Source organism: Dromiciops gliroides, chromosome 3 (assembly GCF_019393635.1).
Source record: "Dromiciops gliroides isolate mDroGli1 chromosome 3, mDroGli1.pri, whole genome shotgun sequence".
Classification (NCBI taxonomy): Eukaryota; Metazoa; Chordata; class Mammalia; order Microbiotheria; family Microbiotheriidae; genus Dromiciops; species Dromiciops gliroides.
Genome location: NC_057863.1, coordinates 418869300 through 418884296, shown reverse-complemented (window position 1 = coordinate 418884296; position 14997 = coordinate 418869300). Strand labels below are relative to the sequence as shown.

The window sequence follows — 14997 nt, the reverse complement described above, 5'->3', positions numbered from 1 at the left end:
CCAACAGACGGATGGTAAGGTGGGATTAGAACTCAGAAGAAAGTGTAGGGTTGGATGTAGAGAGCTGAGAGTCTTCTATATAGAAATGACCCCTTAGGAAGTGATGAAATCACTGAGATGGTGCAGGGGGAAAGAAAGGAAAACCTAGGACAGAAACGAGGTACATCCATACAAAGAAGGGAGAACAATGATGATGATTAGTAAAAGAAACTGGGGAGTAGCCAGACAGGCACAAGGATAACTAAGAGGGAGAAGTGTCACAAGAATCTAGAGGCAAAAAAGTATCCAAGAAGACACAGTTGCAAGAGTGTCACTGCAACAGAGAAGTCAAGAATTAATAAGAATATCATATGATCATGTTAAAAGTTTTATCCCTCAAATATTTTAAATTTAAAGCATGACAAGATGCAATATTTTACCCTTACCTGAAGCAAAAAGAGATATCCTTTGAGACATAGCATCAAACAACAATCAAAATATCACAAGCTTTTCAAGAATCTTTATTCAATATTGTCCGCATAAAATACTATACAAGATAATCAATGAATAGATTATCACACAATCAAAAAAATAGACCTGCCATGTCAAACTGAGATGATTTTCCAATCCAAAGAGTGTCAACTTTCCATTTTTCTTACTTGTCCGCTCATAATTAGCTCTGAGAAAGGTGAGTCATTGCAGTTAAAATTTGAGATCATCGCTTCCCAGTGACTTAAAGCAGTCATTCAGAAATTCATCAGTTACTTCTTCTAATGTGGCTGGCTTCCACTTAGGGTTCTGGTCTTTGTCAATCAAAACTGCCAAGAAAAAAGGAAGATATAAGAAACATTTTTACATATCCATGCCAGACTTTAAAAACCAAAGATGCAAAAACTACTCTTATCTTTTTATAATACATCTTGTTTTTTTGTTTTTTTGTTTTGTTTTTAGTGAGGCAATTGGGGTTAAGTAACTTGCCCAGGGTCACAGAGCTAGTAAGTGTCAAGGGTCTGAGGCCAGATTTGAACTCAGGTCCTCCTGAATCCAGGGCCGGTTCTCTATCCACTGCGCCACCTAGCTGCCCCTACAATACATCTTTTCCTAACAAGTTTACACTGTGTTTATTCAAAATTCATTTTCAAGATTGAACTCTGAACTTGTCATTCTTGGTTTCTGAGTGCTAGTGACAGAACATTTGGAGCATGGTTTTTTTTTTTGTTGTTTTTGTTTTTTTGTTTTTAGTGAGGCAATTCGGGTTAAGTGACTTGCCCAGGGTCACACAGCTAGTAAGTGGTAAGTGTCTGAGGCCAGATTTGAACTCAGGTACTCCTGAATCCAGGGCCAGTGCTCTATCCACTGCGCCACCTAGCTGCCCCTGGAGCATGTTTTTAATCCTCTTAAGCCAAAGATTTAAGCTCATCTAAAGCCATAAGGAAATTGCACACCTCCCAATAAGAAGTCAAGTCAACTGTACTGACATCAAAATTAGCCTTCTTAAAGGGGAAAAAGGGAACATGTCAGAATTAATGAAGTCTTTGTTTTAGAGAGTAGTTACTATACTTTAAATTCATTAAATAAAGGCAAGAATCATTAGTTAACACAATTTACTTTAGAAACAGAATATAGAACATTATCAGTGTCACCAAAGAGACAGAAGGAAATAAATAACAGTACTTATATTGAGTATGACAAGTACTGTATTAATATAATTTATTATCTATTAAATGCATAATTATCTATGCATCTTTGGTTATATTCATACCCATACCGTGCTGCCTACACTTTGGCTATTATTCCCTTACCCCCCACCCCCAACTGGTACATTAGCCTTATGTTCCTCACACGCTGGGCTCTGACAGATGATCCTTCACCTTATCCTCCCCAGAACCAGGTCTCCACATCAATTCCTGGTCAGCATTTCCAAACCAGGCCATGCTGTATGATCTGCACTCTGCCCTTCCACTAATTTTCCAGCTCCTCTTTACATGTTCATTATAAGCTCCTTGAGAGCAGAGGCTGTCCTGCTTGTTTGTTTCTGTAGCCCCGGCAATGGGACCCCCAAACAATGGATTCATTTTGCGGAACTCTCTGAAATCTGCTCTCCTAAAGTCTAGGGTGGATACCTAACTACGCTTGGTATTTCCCTCCTTAGATATCACAAGCTCTAATATAACATGATAAGTTTTGTTCCCAAAGTTCTAGTTTCTCCCACTCTATTATTTTTACTTTTTTTTCCCAGGGCAATGAGGGTTAAGTGACTTGCCCAGGGTCACACAGCTAGTAAATGTCAAGTGTCTGAGGCTGGATTTGAACTCGGGTCCTCATGAATCTATGGCCGGTGGTTTATCCACTACACCACCTAGCTGCCCCACATCACTGTAGTATCTTAAGACATTCTAGAAAACCCAGTGGTTTTTGATGCTCTCTTTGCAATCAGATACTCATTTCTATATCCTCCTCAATCCTCCAAAGTTCTCAACTCCCCCTGGAAGAAATGACAAAAACACATGTGCCCCTCCCGGTATCTATCTCCTCCCCAGGATTTCATAGTCACTAGAGATACTAAGTGACAACAGCAGTTCTATGTGGCCTGTACTGAGAAGTTACACCCCACCCCACTTCTCCTGAAGCCAGCAATAGTTGTCCTCACACCTGCTGCTACTTGTAAAGCAGCGGAGGCTGCTGCCCTTCCTAAACTGGCCCAAATACACCCCGTCTGATGTCTTGTCACGGCCTGTTAGGGGTATGCAGCTACTTCTCTTTCCTCTTTGCTCTGTCATCTTTTTATTCTCTCTAGCCTCTTGCCCTCCCTTTCAATTTTCCTGCACCTCCTCAGAATTATTTTATTCTCGGCCCAAGAACTAACAGACTTAAAGACTATTTTAGATGAAAGACCTTCCTCGGTCATGAGATAACTTTGGCAAGTAATTTTTCTCAGATTTCTCACCTATAAAATGAGGAGTTGGACTAAATGTTCTCTAAGACCCTAATATCTAGGAATCCGGGGGAGGTGGGCACAGTTTTAGAGCAGGGGCATCTTAGAGCGGATATAGCGGCTTTGGCAAGCTAGAGGACAGCAAAAGGGCACTGGGTACTTGGTAAGCAATCCTAAGAAGAGAGAATGGGGCAAGAAAGACAGACAGATGGATAGATGTGTGTATAGATACATGTATAAATACATATTCACACACATGCACAGAGGCATTAGGAAACCAACTAACTCCTGACTTACCAACCTTTTTTTGTTTTTGTTTTTGTTTTTGCAGGGCAATGAGGGTTAAGTGACTTGCCCAGGGTCACACAGCTAGTTAAGTGTCACGTGTCTGAGGCTGGATTTGAACTCAGGTCCTCCTGAATCCAAGACCAATGCTTTATCCACTGCGCCACCTAGCTGCCCCTTTACCAACCTTTTTACTGGTCACTCCTCATGCCTAGAATGCCTTCTCCCCTTCTAGTCTCCACTTCCTTCCTGGCTTCTCCAGTTTTCTTCAAGTCTCAGCTAAGATCAGCCTTCTGTAAGATGCCCTTCCTTTTTGGTCTACCTCCTCTTCCTATCCCTTGTGCCCCGACCCCTGGCTAATGCCCTCCCTCTAAGATTACCTTCAATAGATTATCTCCAATTTACCCTGTATCCTGCATGTACAACCCCATTAGAATATGAGCTCCTTGAGGACAGAGGCCATTGGTTTTTGTTTCTCTTTGTATCACTAGCATTTCGCAAGGTGCCTGGATGGAGCACAATGATTTCTGGCTGACTGATACACCAGTGTGTCTGCCACTTGTCTCTTTCTCCCTTTCCTAACTCTTCTAACACCAGCTTCTCCATGATTACAGAGTTCTGTTCCTTGATACTAGCTCACCCTGTAGGTCAAGATTCTGCTGCCCCTGTGGCCTCAGATTTCCCATATGAGAAGTGAGGTGGTTGAATTCCATGGTTTCGCAAGGTTTCATCCATTTCTAATAGTTTATATTCTAAAGACTCTTCCACCTCTGACATTATATAATTCTGTGAATTTGAGCAGTTGTTATTATTTGTTGAAACTCTGTCCCTACTTTGCTTTGTGACCTTGGGCAAACCCCTTTCTCTTCTCTGAGACTCAATTTCCCCTCAATTCAAGAGGTTGGAATAGAGCCTCTAATGACCTGTCTAGCATTAATATGCCATGTTCTAAGTCCACATAGCATAACAGAATCTCAGTGCTTAACACTATAGTTGGGAAGAATGGCAGGTTTCTTGAGAGCAAAGACTGACTTTTATATCTATCACCTACCACAATTTCTGGTATATAGCAAGGTACTGTTTCAATAAATAGTAACAGATTTACTTTGCAACTTTGCTTAGAGCATTAATAGCTCCCTGGCAACTTCTGCCATTGAGAATCCTCTCACCTCTTATTTTAATGACTGTTGAACCTAATGGCCTCAGTTTGTTGGTGACCAGATCTACTCTATACCATGTATAAAATGTGCAAAGTACTAGTTCTGAAATGCTAATAAAGGAAAATAATTAAATTTCCTAAAGTGAAAAAAATTAATTTATGGGGGGGAGCTAGAATTTGTTTACAGGGAATTGCTATATAATTTTTATGTACATGATATTTATTATTTTTTAAAGAATAGCTAATTAATTGTGTTAGAATATGTAAGTGACATGTCTGGGATCCATGATAAATAATGAACTGACACAAATATGTGATTAAGATCAACAGATTAAGTAATCAAAGGTTATGAGGGAAAGAAAAACTGAAACTATAAGTAACCTTATGACAAAAGTTCCAAATAACTAATAAGAAGTGAAAAGTGTAAATTAAAATGTGAGGTTTCATCTTGCAATTTTCCTCATTCTCAGGCTGAAGAGAACTCTAAGAAGTCACATGACTGTTCTGACTAGGTACATTATACATTTATGTTATTCAACTTCAACTGGGCTGTCACTGCATCAAGGAAGATCTTTTATTCCTCATAAATTGATTCTCTATCTCACTCTCCACACAGAAGCTATTTAAAACCTTTTTTCCCTACCAAACAAACTCTATCGCTGTTCTCTCAGTTTAGAATTTTGACTGAGAAAACTGAAGCCTTTAATCCCATTCTCTTCATCTCAGAATCCCTACTTTCTCTACCTTTCCCCCAGTGTCTGCCAACGAGGTGGCCTTTTCTTCTTGCCAAGGCCAACTTCTCCTGCTGTGATCCGTCTTCTCCTGCATTTTTTTGTAGATTACAACTTCAAACATCCCATGTCTCTCCAATCTTCAATCTCTCCCTATCTACTGGCTCCTTCCCTACTGCCTCCAACTATGCCCAAGTCTTCCCCATCTTTATAAAACCTAGACTTGACCCTTTCATTTCCTCAAGCTGTTAATTCTCTCATTTTTCTGTTATACTCCTAAAAAAAACCCTTTCTATACCCCCTGCCTCTACTTTCTCTCTTTTCACCCTCTTCTATACTTTTTGCCATCTGGCTTCCAATCTTATCATTCACCTTAAGTTGCTCTCTCCAAAGTTACCAGTAATATCATAATTGCCCATAATCTGATGGGCCTTTCTCAGTTCTCATAATTCTTTTGTTGTTGTTGTTGTTTTAATTTTTTTTTGCAAGGCAGTGGGGGTTAAGTGACTTGCCCAGGGTCACACAGTTAGTAAGTGTCAAGTGTCTGAAGCTGGACTTGAACTCAGGTACTCCTGAATCCAGGGCCAGTGCTTTTATCCACTGCGCCACCTAGCTGCCCCAGTTCTCATCATTCTTGATTGACATGCTATATCTGACACTAGCCCCAAATTTCCTCCTAGATATTATCTCTCTCCTGTGTTTTCATGACACTAAACTATTCTCTTCTGGTTTTCTTCCTACTTGACCACTCTCTTCATCTCCTTTCTTGGCTCATCATTCTTATCACACAACCCCCTAACTGTGGGCATTATCCAAGGCTCTTCTTTCCTTGGCCCTCTTCTCTCTCTCCTATCTTCTCACCAGCTCCCATGAGTTTAATTAACATCTTTATCTGGATGACTCATATCTATATACCTACACCCAGTCTCTCCCCTGAGCTTCAGTCCCACATCACCAACTGTCTATTGGACATTTCAGATGGGATATTCTGGAATATCTCAAACTCAACATGTCCAAAACTGTCTCTCTCTCCCCAAATCTTTCCAAACCTTTCCAAACCTTCCTATTTATATCCAAAGTACCACCATCCTTCCACTCTCCCAAGTTAATAACAATAGCAAATTCCCCATTCTCCCTCATCCCATATATCCAATCAGTTGCTATTTCCACCTCCACAACATATATGATACCATCAAGACCCCTTCTCTCTACACACACCATTACCACCTTCATTCAGGCCCTCAGTGCCTCTCATCTAGATTATCACAACCCACTCCTAATTGCTATTCCTGCCTTAAGCCTCTCCTCTACTTCAGACCAGCTCCCACACTGCTGCCAAAAAAAAATGTTTCTTAAAGTACATATCTGACTGCTGATCTACCTAAGTACTTACTATGTTATCTCAGATCCGCTACTCAATAAACCCCAGTGGCTTGCTACCAATTTTTTTGTTTAGCTTTTAAAACCCTTTACAACCTTCCCTGCAACCTTTGATAATGCTGGTCACCCTCTCCTCCTTGACACTCTATTCTCTAAGTTTTTAGGACACCACTCTCTCTCTTGGTTCTCCTCCTAACCTATCTGCCCCATCCTTCTTACTCCCTTTTTCTGGATCCTCCTCCACATCATTTCCTCTAACTGTAGGTGTCCCTAAGGGTTTGGGCCTGGACCCTCTTCTCCCTCTATACTAACTTCACTTGGTGATCTCATCAACTTCCATGGATTTAATTACCATCTCTAAGGTGACAATTCTCAAATCTACTTATCCTGCTCCAACCTCTCTGCAGACCTCCAATCACTTCTCCAACTGACTTTCAGATATCTCAAATTTGATGTCCAATTGTTGCAGTTATGTAGTCATTTCAGTCTTGTCTAAGTCTTCATGACCACATTTGGTGTTTTCTTGACAAAGATACTGGATTGTTTTGGCATCTCCTTCTCCAGTTTATTTTTTAGATGAGAAAAATGAGACAACCAGGGTGAAGTGACTTGCCCAGGGTAACACAGATAGTAAATGTCTGAGGTCAAATCTGAACTCAGGTCTTAACTCTAGGCCCTCTTTTCATTATATCACCTACCTGCCCTGGATGTCCAATAGGCATCTTAAAACTCAATATGTCCAAAACAGAACTCATTCTCTTTCCCTCAAAACCCATTCTCTTCTACCTTCCCTATTACTGTAGAGGATAACAGCATCCTCTTTGCCACTCAAGCTCACAAGCTCAGTTTCTCACTCTCACCCCACCCCCATATCCAATTTGTTGCCAAGATCTGTCAGTAAGATGCCCCCTTCTCTGAGACTGCTACCACTATGGTGCAGGTCCTTATCACCTCACAGCTGCACTATTGCTGCAGACTGCGGCTGGATCTGCCTCTCTCAAGTCTCTCCCCAATCTATTCCATCCTTCATTTAGCCACTGCAGTGATTTTCCTAAAGTCAAGTTTGACCATGCCACCTTTCTTCTCAATAAACTCTTCCTATCACCACCTCCAGAATCAAATGCAAAATGCTCTATTTGTCCTTCAAAGCCCTTCATAACCTAGCCCCCCTCTTTCTTTACTCCTACGTGTTACTCCCTCCCCACCATGTATGCTTTGATCCAGTGTCACTGGCCTCCTTGCTGTTCCATGAACAAGATGAGACACTCTATCTCTCCACTCCAGCCATTTTCTCTAGCTATCACCAAAACCTGGAATATTCCTCCTCCTCATCTCCACCTACTGGTTTCCTTTAAGTTCCAACTAAAATCCCATCTGCTACAAGAAGTCTTTCTCAACCTTTCTTAATTCTAGTGCCTTTTCTCTGTTACTCCTTTCCCTGTGTGTCTTTATTGGTTTGTTTGACATCTCCCCCATTAGACTATAAGCTCTTTGAGGCCAGGGACTGCCTTTTGCCTCCTTTTGTTTCCCCAGTGGTTTTATACCCTTCCTGGCACATAGTAGGCATTTGATAAATATTTATTGATTACTTAATTTGTTCCATCTTCCCAAACTGCTTTCAATTCAACTACTCTGTATTTATCCCCTATATTTATTCTGAATATACTAATCTATGTTTCTATGGTATAAGATCAAGAGTAGAGATTATTTCTTTTGTTTGTTTTGTACAGTATATAGAGTGCCAGGAATGAAGTCAGGAAGACTCATCTTCCTGAGTTCAAGTCTAGCTGAGTGGCACAGTGGAGAGAGAACTGGGCATGGAGTCAGGAAGATCTGAATTCAAATGTGACTTAGGACATTTTACTAGCACCGTGAACCAAGAAAGTCACTTTAACCTCTGTCTGCCTCACTCTTCTCAATTGTATGACAGGGATAATAACAGCACTTATTTCCCAGGGTTGCTGTGGTAATTTTTGTAAAACACTTAGCACAAAGTCTGACAAATAATAGGCCCTTAATAAGTGCTTGGTCCCTTTCCTTTCTTTCCCTCCCTAATTATAATAACCAAGTTTGGCCCCCAAAAGATAAGAAAATGTACCTCCTTGCATTCTCTGCAAAGCAGGTGTGGAACATGGCATATGATGTCAGACTTTTGATGGGTCATTTAATTTTGCTGAACTCCTATTTTTCCTCTCTCTTTTATATTCTTTGTTACAAGAGATTCCTATCTTAGCAGCAGGGGATAGGAGATAATTTGGAAATGAAAGTGATATTAAGAAAAAAGAAAGCAGAAACAGAAGCACAATGTAGATAATGAAATTATATAAATAAAAACAACACTGAGAGGTACTAAAAGTCAGGCGACCTCAGATTAATGCAATGACCAAGACAGACAAAATATACCTCCTTCCTGTAGGTAATGGGGTGGGAAGAATTTACCACCATAGTAGATTGTTGTTTATGCCGTCATAGTCACAATTTCTGTTTTGTTCAATTGTTTTTCTTTGTTACAAGGGAAGGTTCAATTAGAGGGGAGGAGCTGTTTTTTTTAATGGTATTTTTATTGTGGTAGAATCTGAATAGGAAAGAATGAACTTCATAAATAATTATAGCTTTTACAAGATCTTTTTTCTTATAATATATAGCAAGACATTTCCAGTGATGACATACAACAAAAACATTGATTTAGTAGGAATCCCTACAAAAAATATAAATGTTTTACTTAAGCCCATTTTGAATTTGGAATGCAAAGGAATAAATTTAAGTTTAAGATGAGTGCTTGTTACATCTAAAATAACCAAGAACAATAATTTCAACATTGAAAAGAAAGACATTCACAGAATAAGGACTTCCTTGAGATTAGCCCCTTTTGGGATGCTGAAAGCTGCCCTGCTGCATCAGTCTATACTGAAATCAGTGTTTTCATCCATTCATAAAAATGTGTAGGGAGAAGAATTTTAAAAGTATGATAAAACATTGAGCTTCCTACTCTTCACTTTCAGAAAAGCAACTGCCACCCTCACAATATCATCAGGAAATTGTATCCTGGATGCCTTGTGCATAACCAAATGGGGTGAATTCCTTCCCTAAAAATTGGGCCCTGCATCTCACTCTCCATTCTAGGTACCTCTCAACAACTGGTCTGGGTCGCTACCACTTACTTCTCCTATTTCACTGCAGTCACCACTCATTGTAGCTACACACTATCCCCTCAAGGGACTGTAAGACAGAGGCAGCCTCTTTGTTATCTCTGCAAGGAGAAGTAGGAAAACAGGAGGCAGGTATGTGCCCAGCATTAATGTAGTGAGGAATTTTAACAATACTGAAAAAGGCAAATGTCGCAGTTCAAAACTGTTCCCTTAGGAGTCTCATGTTGCAGTTGAACAATTTAAGATTCTTCTTTATTAAAAAACATATATGATGTGTATACATATGCATATATTACATACATATGTATATACATGTCATATATACAAGTGTGTATCTCCCCCAAACCTAAGTAAGCACAAAAAGGCAGCTACCTCCTAGGGAATGAAGAGAGGAAAGATTGAAAGAAGGAATAAAGGTAAAATAGGACAATCCTGAATATCTCCTTTTCTACTGCAACAGACTGCCCCTGTAAAAGTGTTGGGCAATCCCATTATTTTCCTAAGATTATGGTGAATTTCAAAATATTATAACTAATAAAATAACTAGTACAAATTAATTTATTTTCATGTTTTCCCAAGTATAAAACTAAAAGGGCAGAATTCACCAGATTTTTGCTATCACCTTTCTTTAGCTTAAATAGCAGCATCTAAAGTCCCTGTGATTAATTCCCTGCCTATTTACTTAGCTTTTGGAGAGCATCCCATAAGATGCCTATCAGCTCATATTCCATTATGAAACTTGTGCTGGCTCACCAGTTCTGCTGACATGACCTGCTTTAATTTTTTTCTGAAACCAAGGAGAGGAGGGCTATTCTGGACAACATTGCCAGAATAGTGCCTTTATTTCATAAAGTTTTATTAAGGAAAGAGCTTCTGTGGAATAGAAATAGGTCTCAGAATGTTCCACTTAATACAACTGAGGTAATAAATGAACTCTTATAACTGACAAACTTCTATAAAAGAAGCAAAGGAGGACACCAACAATTTCAGCACTTGGGGCAACTAGCACCAAACTGATCCAGTAGAATGATAGGTGTCCTCAAATTGACTTGGTAGCTCTGAAGGTAAAAATAATACAAGAAGTGACTGAGATGGAGTAATTACTAGAATGGCTTGGGGAGAAAAATCATAGAGGTGTAAGAGACCTTAGAAAGTCTCATCTATCTATAGAATTTGGGGTGCTATGGTCTTTCTACTCCAACAGATTCAGTGAGGCTTTTTCCCTTATGGGAGGGAAATAACAAGATGATTACATTCACTTGAAGGGAGTGCTGTTGCTCTGTTTGTGGAGGAAGTACAGGAGAGAGGAAAAAGAGGGAAGGAGAAATCCTAGCAAGGGGACGTGGTAAACTGGAGATTTCTTTATGGGACACAAGGAGAAGGAAGTGCATAAAAAGGCTCCAGTCTGCTGCCTTATGCTTCCAAAACCCACCACTGCTCAGTCAGCACTGGAGCAGGAGCTTGAGGCCTCTATGCATTCAATTCTACTCTGCTGAAGAAGGACATGTACTAAATTTTTGTACCCTCTAAATTTCCCACCTTGGGACAAAGCCCCAGTAGTCCAAGGCTTGTTCTAGCTCTGCCTTTAAAGTCCTACTGCAACACACAATCGTAGCCTGGAGGTAGCCCTGGGTTTTCAAAGATCATGCTCTGGAAGTGTGAGTGCCAGTGGGTCTTACATAGTAAAAGTGTGCTTGTCACCTGAGGCCTGTCCTGGCTCACTGAAGACACTATGTTTGTGATCTCCATTTAGCAGAATTTTTGGCCAGAGCAATTTATGAAGATTCTTTACTAATGTGCAGAGGAGTTGTGGTTTGAATCAAAAGAGGCAATCTCCACACCAATTAAATCATGGCTCTTTCAAAATATCCAAGTAGAGAAATAGAGAATAATGATCTTGGTTTCAATATATATAGGAGATGTTCAAGATAAAAGCTGTAAGGCTACTTTTCTGTTTTAACCAATTTGCTACATGAGTAGATACTTTATTTTCTCCCTTTTTCTTCTAAAATAAATGAGCATTTTTTGCTTATGCTCTGAAGTGAATTATAAACAAAGCTAGATTTTGAGAGGAGGAGGTTCACAAGGACAGCTGGTATAGTACATCTGTTCATCTAACCCTCCATTTTAACTTAGTGCTGTTGTCTTTCTACTCTACGCCAGAAATATGAGAGAAATCTAGAGCAGTAGTGAATCACTGTTTACCATTTACATGCCAAAGCCTGGTGTTTTAGGAATTTAGATTCATTTAAATATCTCTCAGGTCAGTACAAGCACTTCCAGGCCTGGAATGGAATCTAAGGAGTTACAAATTCATTGATTAATGAGTTTATTTATGAAATAATTGGCCTTATAAAACATGTTATTCCATGTCCCTATTTTCTAAAATATTGGCAAATGCCATAATTTGTTAAAATAAATAAAGGTGGCTGAGTTAGCATATGGAGGGCACCATCGAAGCCATCAAAGTTCCATTTATTTAGGTTTAAAAGGCATTTTAAAAGTTTCTGTTGTTTCTGAATTTCCTTTCTGGATGGAAGACAGAAATAAAATTAATAACAGAGAGTGCAGGTACTGCCCATTTTAATAGTCATGGGTAGATTCAAAATAATTTCTATGTTTATAAGGGTGGCCTCAAAATGCTGGTGCTCGAGTTGAGCTTTGAAGGAAGTGAGGGATTCTAAGAGGTGAAGGTGGGGAGGGAGTGCAATAAGCACAGATGAAGACACAAAGATGAGAATAAAAGGTCACGTAGAAGAAACAGCAAGGAAACCAGTTTGGCTGGAACACAGTGTGTATGAGATAGGCCTAGAACAGTGGGCTACAGTCATACTGTGCAGGCTTTTAGAAGCCAAACGAAGGAGCCTGTCTTTTATCCTAGAGCAGCTATTCTTACCTGGTGTCCTAGAGGCCCAAGAACTTGGATGGAAAAAAAAATACATCTTTACTTTCATTGCTGTTATTGTTTGCTTGTGTCAGTCATGTCTAACTTTTCATAACCCTATTTGGGGTTTTCTTGGCAAAGATACTGGATTGCTTTGTCATTTCCTTTTCTAGCTCATTTTACAGATGAGGAAATTAAGGCAAAAAGGGTAAAGTGACTTGCCCAGGGTCACACAGCTATTAAGTGTCTAAGGCCAGATTTTAACTCAGGAAGAAGAATCTTTGCAACTCCAGCCTGGCATTCTATCCACTGTGCCACGTAGCTGTCTATTACTTTCATTAAGTTCTAAATAAAATCTAGTATTTCCTTCCATTTTGATTTTTCAGAAAAAAATATTACTCTGAGAAGGGGTCCATAAGCTTCACCAGACTGCCAAAGTGGTCCATGACACTAAAAAGGTTAAGAACCCCTGCAGTAGAGGAAAGAAGGAACTGAAACTCCCTGAGCAGGGGAGTTTCTTTCAATTCTTTCAATTCTTCCCCATCTTCTAGGCAAACATCCCTAACCTTTCCTTTGTAGTAAAATACTGCCTTTTATTTCCTTAAGGCCTTGAAACCACTAGGAAGAAGGAAGACAGTGCAATTATTGATGGTCAAGAGTAGGGAGTGGGGAGGTGTCTGCCTCAATGGAGTAGGGGATGTCTGCCTCAGAGCTTCAGAACTGAGACATATTGGTGACCTTTGGCCATATCCTCTACTGAACACATCCATGAACAGGGAGGACATAAAAGGGGTGATCAGCAACCGACTGGTAGCTCTGCTCTGAACTGTATATGAGAGAATAAAGAAAAATAAGGATTCCACCTTTAAGCCTGTGCCTCCATACTTACATAGTTACCATCTGCAGCTCCTAGGATGATGGACAGCAGCCAACTGAATGAGTCTAATAAGCTCATATTGTACTTAACAGAGGCAGGGCCCTGGGAGCAAGTTCAGCTTTTTAAAAATCAACCCCAATAGTTACCTGGTAAGCTATATTTTAAAAACATTATCAGTATTGGAAGGTGAGTCCTCCCTTATACTATGATGAATAGTACTGATGAAGTACTTTGCTAGCCTGAGAAAAGATAAATTGTCATTGACAAACTATCACATCTTTGACCAAAGCACATGTTATCAGCCTAACCCCAATCTTAGTCATATAACTATCAAGAAGGAAAAATAATTGTTTCCTCACTTGCTCGAACACCTTCATAAAAGTCATGGCCTCTCTGAAAGTGAAAGAAATAAAGATGAATTTAGGTAATATAATGGACATTGAAACATACCAAATTTTTGTAACACAAAATTTTCAAGACAGTTAATAGAATCATTTCTTGTTTCTGATTAAATGAAAGACAAAAAAAACTGAGCTAAATTATTGACAGAGAAGAGGAAAATAAACTGGTTATTTTTTGTTGTCGACATCTTAATCCCCCCCCCAATGCGGGGGGCCCCCCCCCGTGGTTATTTTGTTTCTTTGTTTGGGGGGGGCAGGCTCGGGTTGTACATTAAACAGCACATTTCTTTTTGGTGATAATCACAAATCTCCAAAAATGACTGATTTGTTCCTTTTACATCAAAATGCTTGTTCAGTGGTCACTGTGCATACAACACAGAAATAGACAGGATCCTGCCTGTCAGGATCTCACACTGGTGGGAGGCATGTGACAATGAGATACTTAAATATGCAAATGTGGGTCTTCTTTTAAAAAAAGAAACAGGCCAACAAAAATATGGCATGTATGATTATAATATCTGCTTTAAAATATACTCAGGATAGAATTTTCCAATAATAAAAACAATGCTATTAATCCTTTGTTACCAGATAATATAATAAACCTGCCATTGCATGAGAACAAAACCGTTTGATATAAAGTCATGAATGGCAGCACTAAGAGCAGCCAGTCACTCCATGGCTGAGCTCAAAGTGGGCGCTTAATAAATGTCTCCTGACTGTTAAGTATGCTGAGCTTCCAAGTTCCCAGGCACTAAGAAATTCTTACCAAGCATGCTTGAGTCAGTCTATATTCCATAATTAACACTTCTTGTAGGCTCTTTGAAGACCCCTCCATCATCTGTCTTAACGTGATCTTTAAGGAGGCTGGAGACATTTTTTTAATTACCTGATGAGACAAAGGGTTAAATACGTATGTATAGTCTCTTTACCACCCCTAGTAAACCAACATAATCTTTATCTGCACATACCCTTTATTTGCAGCAAGATGGTTTAATGGATAGTGCTGGACATGGAGTTAGGAAAACCTGAATTCAAATTCTACCTAAGGTTTTTTTTTTACCTGCATGAGCCTAGGTAAGTAATTTAATTCCTCTCTGCCTCAGTTCTTTCATCTGTACAATGGAAATAATAGCAACCACCTCACACAGTTGTGAAAATAAAATGAAATAACACATGAAAAGTATTTTACAAACCTTAAAGCACTGTATAAATGCTAG

General features: G+C 39.5%; 1 protein-coding gene across 3 annotated transcripts in view; it reads right to left on the bottom strand.

The window, feature by feature from the left end:
* Positions 1–486: 486 nt before the first annotated feature.
* Positions 487–14997, bottom strand: part of HIBCH (3-hydroxyisobutyryl-CoA hydrolase) — a 98836-nt gene continuing 84325 nt past the window's right edge. For all 3 annotated transcript variants that reach the window (XM_043998698.1, XM_043998696.1, XM_043998697.1), the window contains 3 exons: positions 14547–14666; positions 13739–13772; positions 487–797 (listed from right to left, as the gene is read on the bottom strand). In XM_043998698.1, the coding sequence (XP_043854633.1) occupies positions 682–797; positions 13739–13772; positions 14547–14666 (270 nt within the window). In that variant the 3' untranslated portion in view covers positions 487–681. The remainder of the gene's footprint in view (positions 798–13738; positions 13773–14546; positions 14667–14997) is intronic.